Source organism: Quercus robur, chromosome 9, assembly GCF_932294415.1.
Source record: "Quercus robur chromosome 9, dhQueRobu3.1, whole genome shotgun sequence".
Lineage (NCBI taxonomy): Eukaryota > Viridiplantae > Streptophyta > Magnoliopsida > Fagales > Fagaceae > Quercus > Quercus robur.
In genome coordinates, this window is record NC_065542.1 from 46,786,949 (window position 1) to 46,812,227 (window position 25,279).

The window sequence follows — 25,279 nt, forward strand, 5'->3', positions numbered from 1 at the left end:
CATGTCTACTCCATATTTCTATGTGGATGGATTATTAGTGGATTCCTGTATCTTTCTCTAATATATATATATATATATATATTTAGCCTATTTATACAATTATATAATTAAATATTTAAATATTTATATAAATATATTTATATAAATATTTAATTATTTAATTATATAGTTTTATAAATATATAAATAAAAATATGTATATATAAATATTTAATTATATAGTTGTATAAATATAAATATAAATATATATACATATTTTTTATAAGGAAACAAATATACATATTTTAATACAAACAAATATCTTATCAGGAAACAAATATATTTGCCTAATACAAACAAATATCTTATCAGGAAACAAATATATTTGCCTAATACAAACAAATATTTTATTAGGAAATGGCATGACAAATTCAATGCAAGCAACACTTTTTAAAGCAGCTATATACACTAAACAACTAATTAGAGAGTGAGGAGACCCTTACTTGACATAATGATGTGCAAATGTACTGCTGAGATTGTATGAGAGTGAGAGGAGCAATGTTTTGCTGCTAAATATGTATGAGAGTTTGAGTTTCTATGAGAGTTGTTGAGAGAGGTTCTGTGATTGAAGTTGCTGAAAGTGTGAGAGTTGTTGAGGTTCTGTGATTCAAGTTGTTGAAGGCGTGAGAGTTGTATTTAGTCAAAATATTCTCTGCATCTGAGAGTAGTGTGAGAGTTTTTTATTGTTAGTCTAATATTCATTGAGTATGTTCCTAAACAGACAAAACTGGTTCAAAATAGTCTGAGAGAAGTTTTTGGTGCTTGTGCTAGTCTAATATATTTTTTGAATATGTCTCAAAACAGACAAAGCATTTGACATGTCCTTCAATAACGTACTCAATTAATAGACTAGTACAAGCACAAGCAACAAAGACTGTTGACATGACCAGATAAGCAACGTACTCAGTTAATATATATGGACTAGCACAAAGCACAAGCAACAAAGACAGTTTGACATGACCAGACAACCAGACATGACCAGAGTAGCAGGGCATAGTGCTTTGAAACTCGAGTCTCTAAGACTCGGTTTCACTTTTAGTAAACCGAGTCTCAAAGACTTGAGTTTAAAGAACAGCCCCATCCCGCCCACACAAGTGTAGGTACGTGTTTGAAACTCGAGTCTCTGAGACTCGGTTTCACTTTAAGTAAACCGAGTCTCAAAGACTCAAGTTTAAAGCGTGTGGACGTGGCGTCTACGTGGAACTCGAGTCTCAGAAACTCGAGTTCCACGTAGACACCGCCTGAATTTTTGCCACATCAAACTACCTAAACCGAGCCTTAAAGGCTCGATTTAGAGGCCCAAAATCGAGCCTTTGAGGCTCGAGTTGCTAAAATTCCTAATACTTTATAAACGGACCCTATTAACTATATAGTTAGTTTTTTATGGGTAATTACCCACTTTCGCCAAGAATTCCACAATATACACCACACCACCATCCCACCCATCTTCACTCTTCCCAAACATCACACTCTGCAAAACCATCAAACACTTGAAGCAAGTCCATGCCCATATGATCAAAACCGCTCAAATCCACGACCCTCTGGCTGCTGCCGAAGTTCTCAGATTCTCTGCTCTTTCGAATCACCGTGATATCCACTACGCACGCAAGGTATTCGACCAAATGCACCAACCAAATTGCTTTTCTTGGAAGTTGGAACACTATAATCAGAGCTCTTGCTGAGAGCAATGACGATGGTAAACCACTGGCTGCCTTGTTGTTGTTCTTTCAAATGGTTTGTGATGCTTCTGTGGAACCCAATCAGTTTACATTTCCTTCTGTGTTGAAAGCCTGTGCCCAAACGTCGAGGCTTAAAGAAGGGATGCAAGTTCATGGGTTGGTTGTGAAGTATGGACTGGATAGTGATGAGTTTGTAGTTAGCAATCTTGTTAAGATGTATGTGATGTGTGGGGTTATGAAGGATGCCCATTTGTTGTTTATAAGGAATTTGATTGAATTTGATGAAGGGGATGAAGTTGTGAGGAATAATAAGAAAAAGGAAGAGGGTAATGTAGTTTTATGGAACGTAACGGTTGATGGGTATGTGAGACTTGGGGAGTTTGGTGCTGCTAGGGAATTGTTTGATAGCATGCCTGAAAGAAGTGTAGTGTCATGGAATGTGATGATATCTGGGTATGCTCAAAATGGTTTATTTAAGGAGGCAATAGAGATGTTTCGTGAGATGCAGATAGGAGATGTGTGCCCAAATTACGTGACTTTGGTTAGTGTTCTGCCAGAAATTTCACGTTTCGGGGCGCTTGAGTTGGGGAAATGGGTACATTTGTATGCAGAAAAGAATGGGATTGAAATTGATGATGTTCTTGGTTCTGCTTTGGTTGATATGTATTCTAAGTGCGGGAGCATTGAGAAGGCACTTCAAGTTTTTGAGAGATTGCCAAGAAAGAACGCAATCACTTGGAGCACAATAATTGGTGGACTTGCAATGCATGGTCGAGCAAACGATGCACTTGATTATTTTTCAAGGATGGAAAGATCTGGAGTGACACCTAGTGATGTTACTTATATTGGTGTGTTGAGTGCATGTAGCCATGCTGGTTTGGTGGACGAGGGGTGATCTTTTTTCAGCTACATGGTTAAGGCAGTTGGCTTTGAACCCAGAATTGAACATTATGGGTGTATGGTTGATCTATTAGGTCGTGCTGGACATTTAGAAGAAGCTGAAGAGCTTATCTTAAACATGCCAATCGAGCCAGATGATGTGATCTGGAAAGCCTTACTTGGTGCTTGTAAGATTCATGGTAACATAGAAATGGGCAGACGAGTTGCAAAGGTTTTGATGGATATGGTTCCTCATGATAGCGGGTCTTATGTGGCTCTCTCAAATATGTATGCGTCTTCAGGAAATTGGGAGGCAGTTGCAGATGTGAGGTTGATGATGAAGGAGATGGACATAAGGAAAGACCCTGGATGCAGTTGGATAGAGCTTGACGGAGAAATTCAGGAGTTTCTAGTAGACGATGACTCCCATTCTAGAGCCAAAGAAATCCATTCAATGTTGGATGAAATTGCCAACCAATTAAGGTTGATAGGCTATAGGCCAGACACCTCACAAGTCTTGCTCAACTTGGATGAAGAAGAAAAAGAAAGTGCCTTGCATTATCATAGTGAGAAGATTGCAGTTGCCTTTGGCTTAATCTGTACAAGTCCTCATACACCACTTTGGATTGTGAAGAACCTACGTATATGTGAAGATTGTCACTCCTCAATTAAACTAATCTCAAAAATTTACAAACGTAAGATAATCATAAGTGACCGGAAGCGCTTTCACCATTTTGAGCATGGGTCTTGTTCATGTAAGGATTACTGGTAATAACTCAATCATATGTACATATTTGGCAGTCTCGACTCTCTGGTGCAACCGTATACACAATTGATTCAAAATATTTTAGAACATTACATAGTCATAACAATTGTATTCAATGTCTTATTTCTTCAAAACAGAGCCTTGCTTGTATCCATTTGGTGGATGTATGTCTATTAGCATTGGTATCGGGGGTGTAAAACTCTCCAAATTGCTATTTTATATTCTCAAAAGCCCAAAACATGCTTTTTCCGGGCTGCTATTGCTTATACATTTTAGGAACTATGAACACTGTAGCATGGTTGTAAAACAAAATTATTTTATTTTATTTGGTTTGTTTCAAAGGAAGAGATAGAAAAGTAGTGAAAGAGAAAGAAAGAGTTGGGGAGGAAGAAAGAGAAATGAATAAATAAATGAATAGGGTTGAAAAATAAGAATTGGAATGTTGAGTGAGTTGTAAAATTGGATTGTAAAATATATAAAATAACTTTTGTGTGTATAATAGGTATTTTTTTAGATACCTAGATGCAAATGTGCAAGTTTGCATTGCACTAGTTGGAACTTGGAAGCTTTGTATATGAGGTGACACACAAGTAATTGCAACCTTAAAAAAAAAAAAAAAAGGTAATTGGAAATAATATCATCTTAAAGATGTTCTCCTCTCATCTAATTGTTTTTTTTTTTTTTATAAGTACCTCTCTTCTAATTGTGAATCCTTGACTTGAATTAACTCAATTCTATGTTGAGAAATGGACCAGTGCTTACTTGGTGGTTTTAGACATAATATAAGTTTGTTAAAGCTAATAGTAGAGTTACAAGCCCTGATCCATTTAAAAACCTCACAAAAGAGAGATTAATTACACATATACTTTTTTTTTTTGAGAAGCAATTTTTTTTTTTTTTAATGATTGCAAACGTAACCATTAATTTTAATGATCACTTGCATAACTATTAACAATACTAGGTTGTAACTTGTGAATAGGCATGGAAACACAATAATAATAATAATAATAATTATTATTATTATTATTATTATTGTGAGGTGAAAGGCCAGGAAGTCCATATCTATGTATATGTTGGGCTAAGGGCCCAATCCGAGGAAGAACTCCTCCTCAGATAGGCAAGGCCGAGGACAAAGGGAATGGTCTGCCATTAAGAGTGACACTTCGGACCGTTCCATGGAAGAGGATAAGTATTAAGAAAGAACAGGACAAAAGAAGGCATGGAAATATCTAAGAGAAAGCTGCTACTATTGCATTAAATACTCTGCAATTAACTGAACCGTACTTTTCAGCCTTTACAACCACTCCTAAAGACTTTAAGGAGGGGCTGATTGGACAAGTATCAGCACTATCAATCTAAATCTACACGTGGACAGTGGAAATGAGAGGAAGATAGTATAAAATAGAGAAGAAGGGAAAAAAGAAGGGCTCGGAGCAATCTGGGTACCAGACTTGTAACAAAGTCTTAAAAACAATATTTAAGAATCAACCTCCTCGGGTAAAATCCGAGGACGATTTTCTCTAGTAAACTTTTGTTATCTTTCTTTCTTTATTATCAAAACCTATTGGTCGATCATCTAATTCGCAAAAGTCTAGGTTTCCAACCCATTCTCTACAAATTCATTGTATTGGGCTCCTTAGACCAAGACTCCATACATTTTGGGCTTGGGCTTCAAATTGTAACCCTACAATTATTATTATTATTATTATTATTCAAAGGATCTAAACTCAGTTATAATAATATTGTTCAGAACTTTGAAGTTGAATATAATCAAAATTCCATGACTTTTTTAGTTTAAAGAATTGTATATCTACACATACAAAAGAGAGAAGACAAATCCTTATGACGTTAATAAAAAATAAAACTTAGAACTCTTGTGATTGTGATTATTCTATCAGTTGCTGCAATAAACAATACTATAAGCTGTTAATAAACAGTGAATAAAATTACGAGAGCAAAAAAAAAAAAAAAAAAATACAAAAAATACAAAAACAGTGTTTTTACAATACTATATTCAATTTCTAAGCAAATATTTTAATTTTATACATATATTCAAAGCACATATAGGATACAAACAAATGTGAAATGAAATTTTAGTGCTACAATATAAAATCTATATGACTAAAATGAGTGTAAATACCTTTAAATTTCTAGCTGAAAAAGAAAAACTATAGAAAACTATCATTCGCATATCATCATATTTCATATTTTTCTTTCCATTTTTTTATTATTATAAAACATTGTTTGTTTGCTTTGCTGACATTGTCGACAATTTTTATCCACATTCTAGTTCCAATGAAATAAAAATCTCATAAAAGAACTAAAGAAGAGGACAGTGTAAATCAATTAAAATTTTGTGAAACAAAAATCAAAAGAGAAAAAGAGCAAAATGAGACTTGTAACGAATAACTATTTATCCATTCAACTATTTACCGATTGTAACGAATAACTACGTAGGAGGAGAAGAACACAGCAAGGATTCAAAGAGAGGCCGACAATTTATAACCTTGTAAAAAGTCCAATAAATATGAATTACAATAAAAGTAAAAAACTTCCTGTACATGAAACATAAAGTATTAGGGAGCATTTGGCATGCCGACAATTTATAATCTTGTAAAAAGTCCAATAAATATGAATTACAATAAAAGTAAAAAACTTCCAGTACATGAAACATAAAGTATTAGGGAGCATTTGGCATGAAAGAATGAATGCTTTCGCTTTTGGTAAACTCCTGTTTTGGTCTAATCTGCTACCCTTAAAGCATGTTATTTTCTTGGAGCATCATATCATATCATAGCCTCCTCTTTTGATCAACTGCTGTTTTGGTCTCATCTGCTACGTACCTTCGAAGCATGTACTATGTAATGTTATTATTCAACGTCCTGGTGGAATAATAAGAACTATTAGAATCTAAATGCTCTTGGTTTATGATTATTGTGTCTCCTTGGTGTTTTACATTTTAGCAATTATGTCTCTTTTGGTTTTCACACTTTGGCACAAAAATTTAAAAAGTTAGATAATTAGACAAGTACGACAAATTAAACTTAGTCCACATGTGAAATCCAATTGAGAAACTAATGGATTATCTCATATATTTAGCTTTTATATATATACTAGCATATAACACATGCAAACGCATGAAAACATTTGAATTTAAACACAATTTTTATTATAAAATTATAAATAATTAATCAAATTATTTTTTTAAAAAATAGCATTTAATACATGCGTACGTGTAGATACATTTAAAATTAAACACAACTTTTATCATAAAAATATAAATAATTATTCAAATTCTTTTTTTTTAAATTAATCGTAATTAGTCACATATTAAAAAATTTACCTAAATTTAATACTACTTATGATTATTTTTTTCCTAATTTTTAATGATAAAATGTGTATTGATTTTTGTTGTGTGGTGATTTTTATTGAGTATATGTGATTGGTTTTTTTTTTTTAATTTTTTTATAGAAATAGATTCTTAGTATTTTTCACTTATTAACTCACTCAACACAAAAATTAAAAATCTTAAGTGGACACATGGCACAAAGTTAAATGAATAATTATGATGTGATCCCCACATAAATATAGACACATGATGCAAAATTAGATTTTAATTTCAAATTTTAATTGAACTTTCTCTAAATTTTACCTATTAATATATATATATATATATATATATATATAGATTAGTTAATCGGTTTTTAGAGGTACTTCTACTCATAAGCCAAGGGATCCAGAGGTCAAATTATTTACATAATAATTTATTATCATCCATATCATAAGTAGGTAGTAAAATTTGAAAATAAGAATATAATAAACTCAATAATCTAACTAGATTTGAAATATTCCTGTACTAAATGTCGTTTTAAACCAACAAAAAAACAAGTTAGATCATGTGTAGCTCTAGCACCTCTCTGGTCACTGGACACGTACGCAAGTACATGTAGGAGCAATGAACTGGAATTGCACTGGGCATGTTCAATCTCCAATTAGAATTTAATTTATTACTGAAGAGGGTAGTGAGGGAAAATGCATCTTGTGTTTTCACTGCATGCGGAAGGACACTCAAAACAAATGGGCCTCATTATTGTTGTGAGGCCCATATGTTGTGAGTGTCTCTTTTCATGCAAAGAAACGTGATTCCTTTTTGTAGCGAGGTGTTTGGAGATGACTATAACTTTTACTGTTTGATAACAAAAGAAAAAATTTAAAAGAAAGAAAGATATAATTCACAAATTCTAAATGGCAACACAACTTAATCTACTGGCTTTGTCTCATTATGGGAAATGTAGGACTCAAATATGGGTTAACAGTACATGCATACAACAATGGAGTGACTTTGTCGACGACATCAGTGTAGACAGCCCATTTTACAATTTATATTTAACCGACATTTAAGGATAAAGCAGTAATTTTGCACCAAGGGCATGATCGTAATTTCAATAATTAGATCTTCAGATTTGTGATACAAAACAAATCTTGATGCTCTAACAATCACAATAGTACGTCATGGGCCTTAATCAGACGACCCGATCAAAAGTTATCATATAAACAATTTTCAATGATCGTGGCTCACCTACACAATGGGCCCCGATCACGTCTTATTTTAAACACTAAATTTTGATTGGTTCCAACAAGAATTAATTTAACATTAATTAAGTGTAAATTTTGATTGGATTTCATTTCATTTTATTAGTTTTAAAAAAATAATAAAAAGAGTTTTCCTTTATGGCATTTTATCAACTCTTTTGAAAAACAGGTTAGATAGAGAAAAAGATACATTCTATGAAAAATTTCAAAAAATAACAGAAAAATGTTTTAAAAAAAAAATGTTACTATTTTCAGCAGCAACTTAAAAACATTGAAATTTGGTTTTCTCTATTTCTGGAAAAATTGTGGAGAATTAAATTTCCTTTCAAAAGACACTAATCCTGAATCAATTGAAATTTTGAGCAGAAAGTTAGAGCCAAAACACCAAACATGTGCAAAAGATAACACAAGTTCAGCATCATCTTCGACTTCCTTTCAAATTTCAAATAGGGATCAACACCAAATCTATTCCAGCTTATCTAATAGGCTTATCTCCTCCCTTAGATTCAGAAGAAAGCTTTTGAAAAACAAGTTGGATAGAGAAAACGATACATTCTATGAAAATTTTCAAAAAATAGAAAAATGCTCAAAAAACGTTACTATTTCAGCAGCAAATTAAATCGCATTTTTGGCCTGGAAAACATTGAAATTTGGTTTTCTCTATCTCTGGAATAGTTGTAGAGAATTAAATTTCCTTTTGGAAAATATCAATCCCAAATCAATTGGAATTTTGTGCAGAAAGTTATAGCTAAAACACCAAACAAGTGCAAAAGATAACACAAGTTCAGCATCATCTTCAAATTCCTTTCAAATTTCAAATAGGGATCAACACCAAGTCTGTTCCAGCTTATCTAATAGGCTTATCTCCTCCCTTAGCTTCAGAAGAAAGCTAACAACTTAGCTTTAAAGCTAAGCCATCCCTTCCCCTATAAATAAAGAAGACGTCTTCCATTTCTAGCACCCATATTCCCTCTGGTGAGCTAGGGAGAAAGAAGAAAAGAATAGTTGTTGTGCAACCATTGTTCGTGCTTTGGTTGTAGTTTAGTACTTCCTTGCTTTCTCTCTAGCCCTTTAAGTGATCACTTCCCCCTTTAATTTATGCTCTATGCTAGTAAGTAGTTAATTATGTTCCTTAAATTTTTGCACTAGTTTATTATTCCTTATATTTCTTGCTATCTCTTTAGTCTTTCAAAAAAATTAAGATTCATTATAATTTGTCTCAAATTGCTGATTTGCTTTCCTTTATGTTCTCATAAAATATATGGAGATTTTGATTAAGTTTTCTTTTCATTACTTGGTTTCTTTCTTTTTAATCTTGTTTATATAATGTATCATATTAATAAACTATATGTACTGTCACATGTATATAAACTATATGTATTGCATTGACTTGAGTTTATGATCTCATACATTTTTTATATTTGGCCTTTATTTTGATATTCATGCTTAAATGTTGAGTTTTCTTAAACCTTTGGTTTGTTATCCTATGCCTAAGTTTCATTTTCCTCCAACATGCTTAAACTCTTGTTTGCTATCACATGCTTGATTTTCCTTCTAACATGTTTAAACTTTTGTTTTCTGCCACATACTTGATTTTCCTTTTTCCTCCAACATTCTCAAATGTTAGTTCTTCGTTACATACTAAATACTCGAATTCCTTTTGTATGCCAATCCTTGATCTTTCCTCTATATGTTGAATTTGTTCTTATAACACATGCTGTTTTTTTTTAACAAATATGTATATTGAATTCGTTTCTTGTAATACAATGCATTTTCACATGAAAGTAATGTAATAACATTCCCTAATCCCATGACACATGACATTCAAATTTTCTAAAGTTTCGGTGATATACTTGGATGAACATGTCTAAATATCTCATTGATGTTCCTTTTACATGCTTAGATGAACACTTCTAGGCTAATGCGCAACTTTCACTTGAATGCTTAGATTAACATGTCCAGATGGTTGTTTTACTCTCTTTTTTAAATGCTTAGACAAACATGTCTAAATATTCTGATTTTCTCTAGATGAACATGTCTAAGTGATTTTTCTTTACTTTTTTTTTTTCCATAATTGCTTGAATGATCAAATATGCTTAATCGTTTTGTTTTTTCTTTGCAATTGTGTGGATGACAAATAACATGACAATTCTTTGTTTTCCTTCACATGCTTGGATGAACACTTCTAAGTTATTTTTTACTTTTTATAATATGATTGGATGAACATATCTAATTTTTTGATCTATCAAACATGCTTGGATGAACATGTCTAAGCTAGGAATTCTCTGTTTTACATTAAATTCTTGGATGAACATGTCATTACTTTCATGCTTTCTTTACATTTACATTGTTATCTAACAAATTTCATTTTTTGTTTCTCTTTGCATTAAATTCCCCAACACATGCTTGTTTACAATTCTTGAAAATTAACATGTTTATGTGAATTTGCATTTGTTTGACATGACATGATATTGGCCAACTTAACCTAGGAGACCGATTTTACCAGGTGAGATGGGTGCTTAATCCCTTCCCATCTCATAAATTAGCCTCCGAACCAAGATCAAGGGCTCTAGACTAGACTCTTGTATATGCAATTTTACATTTTTTTTAGAATGTAACTAGGAAACAAAGTAATGTAATTTACTTTCTTATATTGTATCTAGGACCAAAAAAACATCGTAAATTTTGTTACAAAATTGATGTAAATTGACATATATATTAATACAACAAAAGCATTTTTTATAGAGAAGGTTTTCTTATTTTTCCATTTAAATTAAATAAGTGGTGACTTTATGTAAAACCCTCGATCTAAGGGGAGTACATTTTATAGTAAATTCGACATTTTGAGCATCACAATCCCACCTGTTAGGCGGGTTAGGCCCAGTTCGAGAACAAATTGGCAAGCCGGGGTCGCAATCACTCACAACCAGTTATATCCATTTACTTGATTATGCTAATTGATTCCACTAGACCTCATTAATCGTAATTGATGATGAGATTTAATTTAATTTACTTTTATTTTTATTTTTGTATTCAATTACTTGATTACCAGCTATTTTCTTTCCTTTTATGATGTAATTTGGGAACATGGCTCTTGGATTCACTATTGTAAAACCGCTTATTTGGGGCTAATAAAATTTTGGTTGGGAATATTCTTCTAGTATTTGGAACTTGGGGGGGGGGGGGGGGGGTGGATCAGATAAGCATAGTAAACCTAGGGCAAAAAGGAAAGAGATGGGTCAAAAAGGGCAAGATAAGTCCAACTTGCAAGCCTCAAGGAAGCATACAAAGCCAACCAAGAGCCCAATCAGGAAGGTCCGACCAAGGATTGTTTTATTTTCGACCATCCATTCAAGGATCTTCTCTAAAGTCTATAGAAGACTCTACTTAGCTGAAAGAGTGAGTGCGCCTAGCAAGCCAGGTGAGATAATGTCAAAACTCAAAAACCATCACCTTCACATTAAATGCCTTCTACCTACTAGTCAGGCTGCATTTTTTATGGAATGACTCATTAGAATAGTGTCATACACTCATGCTTCCACCCACCTTCACCTTAAAAGAAGGGAAAAAACAAGATGAGACAAGTATCTTCCATTTCAGGAACCTTTCCTCTATAAATAAGATGGGAATCCCACAAATAAGGGATTCGAAAATTCTAGTAAAAAGTGTGAAATATAAAATAGAGTAAGTGCAAAACAATTGTACTCAAAAGTCCATCATCAACACTCCCGAGGACTAATTATGAATGATACAACTGATGTCTTTTTCTTCTCATGTTTGTATTGCCCATTTACATAGATTCTCTCTTCTCAAATTCCATTATTGTACAAGTTATCTATAAATTAATTGTGACGGTTAGTTCTTTATCAATTTTAATAGATTTTTTGACCCACACAATACTAATTTCAAGCATTCCTATAAGTATTGATTCCAAGGATTTCTCTCTCTTTTTTCCCCTCATGCCTATGGATTTCAAGTCAAAGTTTTTATTTCTAAACTAGTTTCAAACTATAGACATTGCATTTTGTACCTTTTGCAACTCAAGCCCCCGTTCTTCAATGATGCCGAAATCCTAAGACCTAAGGTTGGTTTAGGGCTCAATCAAATTACAAATTGACTTGAAAGATGTTAAAAAGGAAAATATAACTTTTTAATGAGCAAAAAATCTATTTTTGGAAAATAACCCTCGACTTGCATACACAGGTATAAGCCTGCACACGTAGGCATAAGCCTGCACAAGCAGGTAGGCTTTCGGAAACCTATGAAAGACAATTTTTCTGCATTAAAGACTGAGGTTTGGAACAAATCCCACGTCGTCTAAAAGCCGTTCCAAACCCTCATTTTCACAATATAAATAGCCATACATGGTACCTTTTTAAAACACACAAAAATCCCACTGGAAAACACTAAGATTCACTAGAAATAGTGAATCAAAAAGGGAGTTTTTCATAAAATATCCTCAAGTCAATTTTATTTGATTATGACCATTTTTGGCCTTGATCTTTGAATTTTAAGATTACTAATCGCATTTTTATTGATTTGTAAATAGATTTGACTGAGGGGAATGGTCAAAAATCAAACTTCAAGAGTTTTGTTTTGAGATGTTCTTTCTTTTCTTTTCTTTTTCTTTTTTGACTTTGATCTTTCTGTTTGATTTAATTTTTGCTTTTATGTGTTTTAATATGTGTTTTAATATGTTTGTTTAGTCAAGTCTATGCAGTTTTTACATTTATAGCATGTTAGATTGTTAGATTTTTTGTTTTAAAATTCTACTCTATTTTCTGTGTTGCTGTGTTTTTGGCGAGGGTTTCTGGGCTAAACCCGCGTATGCATAATTCAGCACATGAACGCAAGCCAAATTATGCATACACAGGCTTGTTCAAGTTTTTGTTTTGTTTTCTCTATTTGTCTCACATGTTAAGCTTCTGTTTTGTTCCTCTTTTTATATGTATATAAGTTTGAGTCTCTGTTTCACATGTATGCTTGTTTATTTGCCTTTCACATGTTTAAATTAGGGTTTGTTTTCATTTCTTTGTTAAATGCTATGCCATTCATTCATATGTTCGTGCATAATGCCATAGGTGCTGAGTTACTGTAAGGTAAGGCAGGTAAGTCACACATTCACGTGAATATGCATATTCAAATATGATTTTGCTTAACAATAGATTTGAGCATGCTTGCTTGATGAGTTATGCTTGATCACATGCTTGCATGAATCTTTTCATGTTTGTGTCTCTGCCTTATTTTGTTGCTACCTTAGATGATGTAATATGATAGGAGATGCCATGCTAGATGTATGATAGTTTGAAGTCGTGGTATGCCATGATTAGATGAATGTTAGATTGTTTTATTTGTATGCTAGATGTATGTTAGGGTATGCCATATTAGATGAATGTTAGGCTTTGTTTGATTGCCATGATAGATGTATGGTTAGGGATGATTGATGCTAGTGTGTGTGTGAGTAGATGCAATGTTGAGTGTGTCTTTAATAGGGTTAAAACATAAGACACAATGAAGGGAAGCCAGCCTTAGGGTTAGGTGGTTTTGGATGCCTAACACCTTCCCAAGACCATACCTTAACTCCAAACCCATATCTCTAGTAGCAAGATCAAAAGGTCATTTCTTGAGAGGACGCTATATATATGGTTCCTAAACCATTGCAAAAACTAGGTAGCGACTCTCATCCGTTGTGTCCACACAGACTCACATGATGTGTAGGAATAGATAATTATTTTGTAATTGTGATATAATGTATAATTTGTTCTTTAAATTTTGTGGAGGATAATTTTTTTTTCCTAAAAATTAAACAATTTCTAAAATTGTTTCCATCTATCCATCTCTACAAATATATTATTTTATTATTTTGGATGTGTTTGATTGATATTATTCATTTTTGAGGTGGTCCATATTTTTCTAAACTATGTTATGGTGCATTATATTTTCCTAAATTTTTTTTTAGTACAAATAAACTCTTTAAAGTTTCAAATATAGTATTCAAATTTCTCAAATAGTTGATATTACTGAAATAGTAGATAGGCACATTTCAATACATAGCCAAATTTGTATTTTGATATAAATTTAAATTCTCACTTCCAAAATAACTAACTATTATGTCAAACAAAAATCAAACAAATGAGAGAGAGAGAGAGAGAGAGAGAGAGAGAGAGAGAGAGAGAGAGAGAGAGAGAGAGAATGCAATAGAATGCCACTATATTCTTATATACTTTAATTATGGAGAATCTAGCCTTTTGCCCCTATTTGGCAAAATATTTGGCAATATACCCCTATTTTCAAACTATATAGGAGCGTACCCCTATTTCGATACTCGATGACACTAAAATCGAGTTACTTAAAGTACTCGGTTATGCTTAAGCCGAGTTCTAGGCAAGTTCTTGCCATACTGGCAATCAAGCTTGGCTTTTACCCAATAAAATATTCCCGAGTTTCTGTTTATAACTTGGCAATGGGGAAACCAAGTTACTGACTGGATTTCAAATCACTTATTAGCATGTGAAACTGAACCCGATGGATAGAAAATCGAGTTATTAATGTTACTCGGCTCTGGCATAATTGAGTTGCTCTGCTATGCTTTGACGGGATTTCAAATCACTTATTTGCATGTAAAGCCAAACCCAATGAACGTGAAATCGAGTTATTAAGTTTACTCGGCTCTAGTATAGTCGAGTTGTTCTGGTATTTACTTACCCCCTCCACAGATCAGCTTCTAATGCAATTCTCCTAATTATTTTCAGATCAGCTTCTCCTCATTTTCAGAATTTTATGTCAGAAGTTGGTGTTATCTCTCTATCATCTCACGTGAGAAACTCATTTTCTTCTTTGAAATACATAGAGAATTTTATTGTGTAGGTAAAAGTAGTTGTAGATATTATAAAAGTTTATCAACTATAATGTATGTTTTTGTTAGAAAAGAATTTTCATTTAATAGGTTGTATTACTTGTGCTTTGGTATTTTCTTGAATGAGTGTTATGTGAGTAGATTAGGGTTATATTAGTTGTTTGGTGCCACAAGAAATGTACAATAATCTATAGAAATGATGATGAGTGTTATGTGTGTACATTGAGTTATATTGGGTCTTTGCTGGTGTAAATTTTATTGACAGAAAATGAAAATCTTTAGATTTGCTAAAACTAATTTATAGTTAATCTTTAGATTTGCAAAACTTGAATGTAAATACTTATTACTAGTCAGACATTAACAACAACATTTTGTATTGCACACATCGTGTAGACATTAACAACATCTAATGTTTATGGTCAAATGTGAGTGTTAGTATTTTATTTTTAGCATGTAATAGTATACAAATTTATGAATGTCTTTGTTGTGTACCATCTTATGCAGCATTACATTATTTACCAACAGTTGATGCATATTGTTAACTTGATCATTTGATGTTATTGTATTCAACGTCAATGTCTGGTTTTGGAAACCCACAACTCTATAAGCCTCATGATGTGTTCACTGCTATGGGTCGTTGCTGGGTATTGGAAGATGAGTTCAGCTATCTGATCAATCCGAATCTGCGAAATAGTGCTTACGTTCACAATACCATGAGACAAGAGTGGGCTTGTTTATTTCGTGAACAACAAATGTTTTATAATTAGTTGGTTGGTTTTAAGTTACTAGTGCCTCGGCAACTCGCATCGCAGATGCCCAGAGACACGATCGACAAACTTTGTAAAACATTAAACTGCATAAGAGAAGAAAATAATCAAATGAAGATACGTCTTAATCAATATCGGACCCAAGTCGAGATTCGAGAGTCAGTGGAGGGAGGGTGGTGCGAGCACGCATAATTCATTAAATCACTTCTTGCTGATCCCATTTATCAATCAGACGTGGAGATATCAGATGAAGAGTTATCGTGTCGTGGTGTAATTAGACTTTGTTGGAAAACTATTTTGCTTAACTATGTTTTAAATGTATGTGTGTCACTGTTATTGCATTTGTACTATGTAAACCTTATTATTGATTGTGAGGAGCATGTACATTATTCGTAATCTAGATTATTCCCACATAACCCATAAAAGTTAAATATTCTCACACATGATGTTTTTCAATAAGTACCTACAACATAACACAGAAAACTTAAAATAACTTATACGATGGCACCAATATGCATGCATTGCATATTGAACAATAACACTACAAACTTTATTAGCTTAACCCTAGACATAACACATATACCACATAGGCATTCACTCTGACAGGTAGTTCTCGTAGTTGAGGACATTGTTACGTTCCGTCAAAGTGAGTTGTCTGTTCGTTGCAGCGGCCAGCTCTTCTGCCAATTATAGCATGTGATACCTAGACCTACGGAATATCATTAGATTGTTCTCTTTTTTTATTTTTGTCACAACACGCTCATATTGGTGCAAGTTTCGCCGTGGCAGTGTAAGCGAGCTACGGTCAACAAAAGGCGCTCCGAGTTTATTTGGTGTTGAGGCAGGAACCAATTTGGTGCCCGTAAGTTTATTTTGTATCACTTCCAAGTCTACACTAACAAACTAATTAGCAGTTTTATGTATGATTGAAAGTTTGAAACCATCCTTTATTTTCTCAATGGAAGATCTAAATTTTTTTTTTCTACATCTTTCTAGGATTCTGTACCCAGACCAATAGCAAGGATTTTTGTCACAGTAGTTGCACTGACTGTTTCACTCCTTGTACTCAAGTCTTTCCTGTCTACAGCTTTCTTTGCGCTGGTATTTTTTCTACTTCCTTTCCATCTGTAAGGATTGATGATTGCTTATTCCATTTGATCTTTACTGCTGCATATTCTGCATATGAAGTGTACTTCTTATCTTTTAAATGATTGCAATTCAAAGTTAATGCAGTTGGTTTAATCTAAAAAGAACTAGCAGATGGCTTTTTTGGGGAAAGCTGATTCCATTTTAGCTTGATTGTGCATAATACTCATACAATAGTGTTGTTTCAGTAACTTACAAGTTTTTTTCCCTTTTTTTTACTGATTTTTTACTTTGGAAGCAGCAGTACACTATCTCTCTTTTAATTATTAAGTTCTTTTCGCATAAAATGCATTTTTTAGATAAAAAACATTTATCTCTTAGGAATGAACATGTGAGTTTGCAGCGCGAAGTTTACCTTTGCCACTCAACTCAAAGCAGCCAAGATTTGGGTCTCAGGCACATGTATCTTGGTTTGCATGGGGATAAGTCCATGAACTCAGAAGCTTCTTACACTTTAGTCCCAGGGACACCAAAAAAGAAAAGGACTTAAGAGTAGGAAGATATGTGCTTCAGGTCTGTTGATATTTTCTTAATTAAGGAAAAATTTCTTAATCTTACCAAAAAAAATAAAAATAAAAATAAAGGTGATCTGTCTTTACTGATGCAGGACAACATTGGGGGGGAGGAGGGGACTACAGTTTACACTACTGTAGCTGTATTGTTTGCAGTACCATATTGGCCTAGTATATCTAATGCTAATTAAGGGTATTTGAGTTTTTTTGGTTTCTTTTTATAATGCATGGTTAAGATTAGTCTAAATGAAGGGTCGTGACTAATTCTTTCCAGGGTTTCAGAGTCTTGTCTACTTTTTTTTCTTTTTTTAATAACTTGGTCAACTTTTCTAAAGAAAAAACCCTTTGGACTTGCCTCTAGCTAGAAAACCTACAAGCAACTAACCCTACCTGCCAAAACCAATTGTTGGATAATCCAAGGGCATTCAGCCATGACAAGCTAAGCATTTTATGTTATGGATAGAAGATTTTAAAGCCATTTTAACTTCTGGACCTTTTGACATCAATGAAAATTGTCTTTGGTTTCTAGGTTCTTTGTAGAACACTAGGGTTTGCTTAATGAAGCACTCAAGAAGTTCTCTTTGTTTCCTTCTGAAAAACATAGACTTCAGTGGAAAATTATAGTAAATCATTCTCATTGCACTCCCAAAAAAAGGAGTGTTGCAATAGATTGATAGCCAATGTCAAAATTTAGTCGCATTATTATGAATGGGACATTTATAGACATAACTTGGGGCATTCCCTTCTAGCGATTCATGTGACCGATCTCAATTTGTATTTTGAGAATATAGAACTGATCCCAAAATTTTGGGACTAAGGGTTTATTTGTTGTTATTGCTGTTCTTGATTGCATCACTTGTTGTGAAGAGCCTTTTACTTCAACTAACACCTCTTGGTGTATCCAACGAGACGTCCAGGATTCAAATCTCCCCTTCCTTTATTATAGCTATTGAATTATCAAACTAAACAAAAAAAAAAAAAGTTATTCACCTTGGGTCAAGATGATCTTCTTGAGTATGCTTAAGTATTAAACATGTTTCTATCTCAGAATTTGTGTATTTGGATAAATGGGGTTTGTTTAAATTGAAAGTAAAAAAAAAATAGTAAGTATTGAGTTTTATCTAAGAAAGAGGTTAAAAATATTATTACTCATACAACTTAGTATGGTGATGTCTGTAAAATACAACACTTCTTTCATACAAACTTCATAATGAATAACACATACTAAAGAGCTTAAGCTTCCTTTCAAATTTAAGAGACTTCACCACCTGAACTGCATAAATTGAGATAAACACAGCAAGTTCCTGTTAGTCTTTTGAGAATGAAATTAACAACTACGACTTCAACCGAAATAGTTTACTCCTTCAAATATAGGCAAGATCCAGTCACCTGCGTGTGACTGGTGGCATGAGAAAAATGAACTCATAATCTATGACCTCACCACCTTGTAGCTCATGCAACACAATTTGCCACGCGAGGGATGGCCACTGGTAGTATAAACTAAGAAAATGTGCCTGATTGCAAATCTTGATTTAGAGTCTTGGCCTAGATTAAAAAGTGAGAACGTGGCCCTCTTTTCTCAGTTTTGCTTCAGATCACTGATCTCTTTGTGAGTCTCACTAAATATGCTTCTCAAGAATTTAGGTTTCTTTTTACACCTTGCTTGAATCAGTTTCCTATCATAATCAGGTTGTGTGGATTAGAATATCTTGGCACTACAACTGGGTTATGGAGATGAAACAATATATCATTCTCTTTATACGTCCAGTAACATGTTCCTCTCTCAGTTAGTCCAACACCCTGCAAATATCTTTTATACATATTTTCTCTTTGAGCTGTTATTAGTACGCTCACGTACGTGCAGTCATTCATTCATTTGGTAATAATACTCTTTTCATTTGTTTAAATCGGAAATTCAACTCCCATTATGATTCTTGTGGAAAAATATTTAGTACTCTTTTAGAAACATGTATAACACAACTAATTGCCAGAAACTCCCCTAAATATTCACTTATTTTACTTCTGATGACTCCTTAATATTCACTTCTGACTTCTGAGATGCATTGGTTATAGAGAGAATTTTTTATATCTATTTTCTTTATGTTATAGAAATAATTAAGGCACAATTCTTCAAAAGTGGACTATTTTGAAATCAGTAGTTCACTTTTACACTTACAAATTTAAAAAATCATCTCTCAATTAATTTTATTCTGTTTCTAGAAGGGGCTGAAGGAAAAGATAAGGTAAGAAGGGCATAGGGGATGGGGTATTTGTCAAAGTTTCAAGTAATGACATGATATAATAGTCAATGTTTAAAAAGTGATTTTTCAGCATCAAATTTTAATGGCGAGAAGTAATAGATTTCTTGATTGCAGGCCACGATGGGACTCATATATTTCGCATTCATAGCCATGAATAAAGATGATGGGCCAAAAGGGAGTGGAGGGCCTGGAGGCACCACCTGTACGGAGGACTCTCTAGAAGAAGCGAAAAGAATAATGGAAAAGTACAAGTAAAATAGGCAAAGAGTAAGTATGCTGGTTCTCCATTATTCAATTTACATACAAGAAAGGAATGCAAGTATACCTTCTTTTCTTTTAAATTGCTTGAATCATATCTCAACTTTATAGATGCTTCTATGCTTTGCCAAAATCATATCTTGAGTTCTGCAAAGCTTTATAATATGTCCAATGTTTTTAAGTTGAGTCAAATTGAGCTAACATAATCTCGGATGAATCTTACTACAGATACAATGTCATTTTCTGTTTTATCTTTCATTAGAGTTGCTGTATGGGGGGGGGGGGGGGGGGGGGGGGAGTTCTAATGCTATGCATACGCAAAATGGTCTGTGCATATTTTTGTTAATTAGTATTATTCAGATTTCGGTATTCCTTCCATTAGAACTAGCCCAACCCCTTTCATCACCTATTTATTTTAAGATGAGGATCATTGCTGTTTATGCACTCATGTAGAACATTACCAGGCAATCCAACACCCAATCTGCCAAGACAATAAGCCTAGTCACGTGTATTGTACTATTGTTTCATTTTTTAAGTCCATCCATAAGCTTTGCTCTAATATGCTTTTGAGAATGGTCCAGCTAACTTGATCATCAAGCTGCTATCTGAGTCTACATTAAAGCAGTCATATCATAAGATATAAAATGAATGCTTCTTTTTCTAGAAGATCCGTGTCATGATTAGGATGGTCAATTGTTGTAACTACACCAGCAAGCATACAATCATACTCCCATCTTTTCTTTGAAAAATTATAATATAAAAATTTTCTTGGAGCTCTTGCCAAATAACAAAACAGGTGGGCCATGATTTGTCAAAAATTGGTGGACACAGCAATAGAGAACATCTAAAAGTTTGATTGGCACAATGCGGACAAAAGGATTTGGTTATCACTTCTTTGTCACAATTCAATTCTTGATAATTGTCAAAGAAAGATATTCGTTTCCTGTCACAATTTGATATCATGATCTCAACATATTCTTCAGTATTTATTTTCCAAATTGCCCCATAACCTTCTGTTATCTGATCAATGAACTATCTAATAGGTTCTCCATAAAAATTCATTTACTTTTCAAAAGAAAGTCGTATTACTGTGTGTTTAGATTAGCTGGAGGTGAAAATATGGTAGAATTTTAAGCTAAAAATAAACAGATTATACAATATGGAAAATGAAAGTGGCTGGTACAAATTTGGCAGTTCTATACAACTCAACTTTCATTTAGATTCCAGAAAAATACAATACCTCAGCACCTGAATTAATTCTCAAAGCACAAGTTCCCATCATATACGATGTATGTATATGCGTATCAGAAAGAGAGAGCACAACCCGGGCTTTCGGGGCACATTATTTCTATATGATTACATTTAAACGGTCAGAGGATGGCCCATTCCCATAATACATAAAAGAATCCAGGCACTATTACATCCACAACAATTTCACAATAAAGCTTACCATTAATAATTTGCTACTTAGGTTTGTTGTGAAAATGTTTTTTTCGTAACTTTATTCATAAGAGTAAATTAAACCTGAGAATCCAGATTCAAAAACCTGTATTTATTTCTTAATTCTGTCGAAAACTCTATTCTTCCATACTAATTATACACCGCAAACCCTCTCCCTTCAACATGTACTCGAAGGCCTTATTGATGTCGGAGAAAGGGACCCGGTGGGTTATAAATTTCTCCACTTCCAATTTCTGCAAGGAAAATTTAAAAAATAAAATAAGGTATTTTTTTCCTCTTTGTTTCTTCATGACATTAGACAAGTATATAAAAACCCAAAACTCGTTAAAGCATGAGAAAATGAGAGTACCTTGTTCATGTACATGTCAACAACTGAGGGAAGGTCAGTCCGAGGTTTGTAGTTTCCAAAGAAAGTTCCTTTGAGTGTCCTCTCATTAAGCACATTAATGGGCTTGGTCATGAACACCGCATCCTTGTTCGGCACTCCTACGAGCACAGCTACACCCCATCCCTGCATTAACCAAAAAAACAAGACTCAGGTTAAAGTTTGACAGTACGAGTCTGGAGTACCAAGCCAAGTATTGGCCTAAAACTAATACACACACTCCAACTATAACTACTAAAACTATAATTAAAAGAACAGGGAATATTATAAGCAATTCCTGAAGGACAGCAACTTGGTACTTTCGGAGTACAGCGCCGTGGTATTCCCTCTTTCCCTCTTCTCATATAAATGATAATTTCCATAATGAAATTAAAGAAGAGATCTACTATTATCTGACAGGGGGGAAGCATCACATTGTTGTACTCATAGTATTGAATAATTATCATACAAAGAATAGGACATTCAAGCTTCTTTAGTTTACATTGTTATCATAGAACCAACCTAATGTCAGACCAAGCTCTATCTTTATTATTACCAATGAATAAGATGAGTTAATTGTTAAATTATCTAGAAAACATACATCATGAACACACTCAAAAGCAGAGATCATGGCGTTGATGTTGCCGGTGCACTCTAAACTCCTGTCAACTCCACCATTTGTCATCTCAGCAATAACCTGAGTAGTTACAAAGTATTAGGAATCTAAAATATGACTCACTTATACTACGGAATTCATGCAGCAAGATACTATAGGAAAAGTGAACTTTAGAATACAGAAGAGTTTTACACCTCTTGAACTGGTCTGTCATGGTCCTTTGGATTTACAAACTCAGTTACTCCAAATTTCTTGGCTAGCAATAAGAGAGAGAATCATAAGCTCAATATCATGGAAAATAAAAACTCAATCAACAAAAATGATGAAAGAGTACCTACCTTCCTCAAACCTCTTGGGGTTGAAGTCAATCCCAATAATCCTTGATGCCCCAGCAATTCTTGCACCTTCAGCAGCCTAAAGAAATAGAACAGAAATAAATTAAAGTGTAGAAAGGATCCAAATCTTACAAAAAGAATAAACAGAACAAAGATTTCAAACAAAATTTTCCACAACATACAGCCAGCCCAACAGCTCCAAGACCAAAAACAGCAACTGTAGATCCCTTCTTTGGTTTTGCAACATTCAAAGTTGCACCTAATCCTGAAATTTTTTTAAAAAAATTTCAGATTTTACATAAACCTCTAGGTGGAAGTTTCAGATGTAATACAGAAATCACCAACACAAGATTTCATTGGACATAAAACCTGTTGAGATGCCACAACTGAGGATGCAGACCTTATCCAAAGGTGCTAGCGGACTAATCTTAGTTAGGCATCCTGAATGAACAACAGTATACTCACTGAATGTGGATGTACCAAGAAAGTGATTTATAGGAGTCCCATTGATAGAAAACCTGGATTTTCCATCATTAAGCATAACTCCTCTGTCTGTATTTATTCTCAGCAGGTCACACATATTGCTTTCCTCAGACTTGCAGTGCCTGCAGTTACCACACTCTCCAGTGAACACCGGAAGCACATGATCCCCAACTTGGAGGTCTGATACACCTTCCCCAACGCTTTCTACAACCCTGTTAGAATAAAATCTTGGCAATGAACATGCTATTGCATTTATAACAAACTATAGTAAAATACATAACTGTATAAATTCATCATCTAAGAAAATGAATGAAGAACAGAATCAAGACTCAAGTTGTAATTAGACACTTCATGGGGACAAAATTATCTTATTTTTTTTCTAGTAGTCAAATGCAGGATTTATGTGCTTGTCAGAGTTGTGAGCATGCAATCCATCTTGATGATGTGAAATTGCTGCAAATTCTTTGTTCATTTCTTATGATGACTTGTTTTCTTCATAATGAATCATTTCATCATGTAACACCTTCATTCTAGAGGATTTCTGCTTCAAAAGCTTCTAAGATAGTAGATATTCATCATGCCTGCGAGCTCCTGCCGCGTGGGATGCTTTTAAGATAACCCATATAGGGTCTATTTGGATACTGCTTATTGCTGAAAATTAAAAATACTGTAGCAAAATAATTTTTAAATGTGTGAATAGTGCTATGAGACCCAGTTTTAAAGAAAAATTTGTTGAAATCCATACTTGTGGGTTCCGTAAACAATGCACGGGACCCACACAAAACAAAAACAGACGCACACCTCTGCTGTTTTCAGTGCAATCCAAACATACACAAGTATTAAATGAATAATGGGATTAATTGACAAACTTGTCCGTGTAGCCTGCTGCATTACTTGAAGACTCATACTACTGCAATATTCAAACATAACAGAACTCATGGACATAGATCATGGTTAATTCCATCAAAAACCTAAGATTTCTCACTCAGAAAATTTGATTAGGGAATGTGGCACTCAGTGTAAAGTATTACTAATTAAAAACAAATATGCCATAGCAATATAAATCTACAACTTACCCAGCTGCTTCATGGCCAAATATTCGAGGAAACAGTGGATTCTGGCCCTGAAAATTAAAGAAAAGAGAAAATGAAAAATGAAAAACAAAAGAGAGAGAAATTAAGTGCATTCTCAAAGGATTAATAATAAAAGCCAACTCAAATTGTTGTTTCAAACAAGAATCACCAAGTTTACGCCTTTGTTTTCATAGGAAGAGAAATTAAGGCCAGAAGGTATTGATTCTATTAGATAATTTAGATTCCATGACATATGAGTTGTAATGACAATCACAAACTGGACAATTAACTCAATGCATTCAAGAAGGAAACAACGGACGCCACTTTTTTTTTAGTATAGAGGCCAACTGCATCTGTTGTAACCAATACATCAATCTACTTTTGGCACAACATGGAGGTCCAGGAGATTTTCGACTACCATATTCCTAAGTTAATCTTAAATTTCACTTTATTGTGAATGGCTGAACCAAGACATCTCTATCGAATTTAGAGTGAGAACTGTGCAATTTCATAACATAGGACTCTGTAGCAAGTAGCAACTGTATTCTTTTAAAGAAATAGGAAGAAAGGAAACCATTAGGAAAAAAAAATTTTGATACAAAAATATTTCATATCCAACCTTGGCCTCCCAGAAGTAGAGATCGGTATGGCAAAGTGAAGTATATTTGATCTTGATCCTCACTTCCATAGTCTGTGGTGGAGCCACCTCCACTTGCTCTATCACCAGTGGCTTCCCTGCCTCCCACGCAATGGCAGCTTCAAATAAACATGTACAAAAGCCACACCTCCAATTATAATTCGAATACATTGAAAAAAAAAAAAAAAAAACATTTCTTAATCAACAAAAAATAAATTTTTGACTACCAAAAAAAAAAAAAAAAGAGCATATACATAGTCCTAAAATATAGTGAACAAAAAACCCACTTGGCCAAAACAAAAGATTCTAACAACCAAAAAGCACAGAAATAATAAAATAAAAACAAAATGTAAATGCATGATAAAATATAAAAGTGTTCATACCTTTGCAGGGAATCACAAGGCCAGAAGTAGCAGACATGGTTGGTTCAATTTCAGAATGAACGAAGCGAAAATGTTTCTGTGTGAGGAGTTTAGAGTTATGAGCATAGGAATAGGACACCAAAGAACCCAACCGCTTATACATTTATATATCACTGTGCAAAGATATTTTTTT

General features: G+C 33.7%; 4 protein-coding genes and 1 pseudogene across 4 annotated transcripts in view; 3 read left to right on the forward strand and 2 right to left on the reverse strand.

Moving 5' to 3' along the window:
- LOC126698739 (uncharacterized) overlaps positions 1–19,947 on the forward strand; it is an 81,451-nt gene extending 61,504 nt beyond the window's left edge. Inside the window, exon 5 of the transcript XR_007646574.1 lies at positions 19,823–19,947. The gene's annotated coding sequence lies outside the window, so the exon portion shown is untranslated. The remainder of the gene's footprint in view (positions 1–19,822) is intronic.
- The window catches only part of LOC126698738 (alcohol dehydrogenase-like), an 80,194-nt gene that overhangs the window by 54,868 nt on the left and 47 nt on the right, over positions 1–25,279 (reverse strand). The window lies entirely within an intron of this gene.
- LOC126698735 (pentatricopeptide repeat-containing protein At5g48910-like) overlaps positions 1–25,279 on the forward strand; it is a 52,761-nt gene that overhangs the window by 20,853 nt on the left and 6,629 nt on the right. The gene's annotated exons all lie outside the window — the stretch shown is intronic.
- Positions 1,430–3,498, forward strand: LOC126698736 (pentatricopeptide repeat-containing protein At5g48910-like; annotated as a pseudogene).
- Positions 20,950–25,268, reverse strand: LOC126698737 (alcohol dehydrogenase-like). Its single transcript, XM_050396153.1, has 10 exons — positions 25,108–25,268; positions 24,707–24,843; positions 24,091–24,137; positions 22,901–23,226; positions 22,714–22,796; positions 22,535–22,610; positions 22,391–22,452; positions 22,182–22,277; positions 21,566–21,727; positions 20,950–21,449 (listed from the first exon to the last, which is right to left on the reverse strand). The coding sequence occupies exons 1-10, from the start codon at positions 25,247–25,249 to the stop codon at positions 21,333–21,335; spliced, it is 1,248 nt and encodes a 415-aa protein (XP_050252110.1). The 5' UTR covers positions 25,250–25,268; the 3' UTR covers positions 20,950–21,332.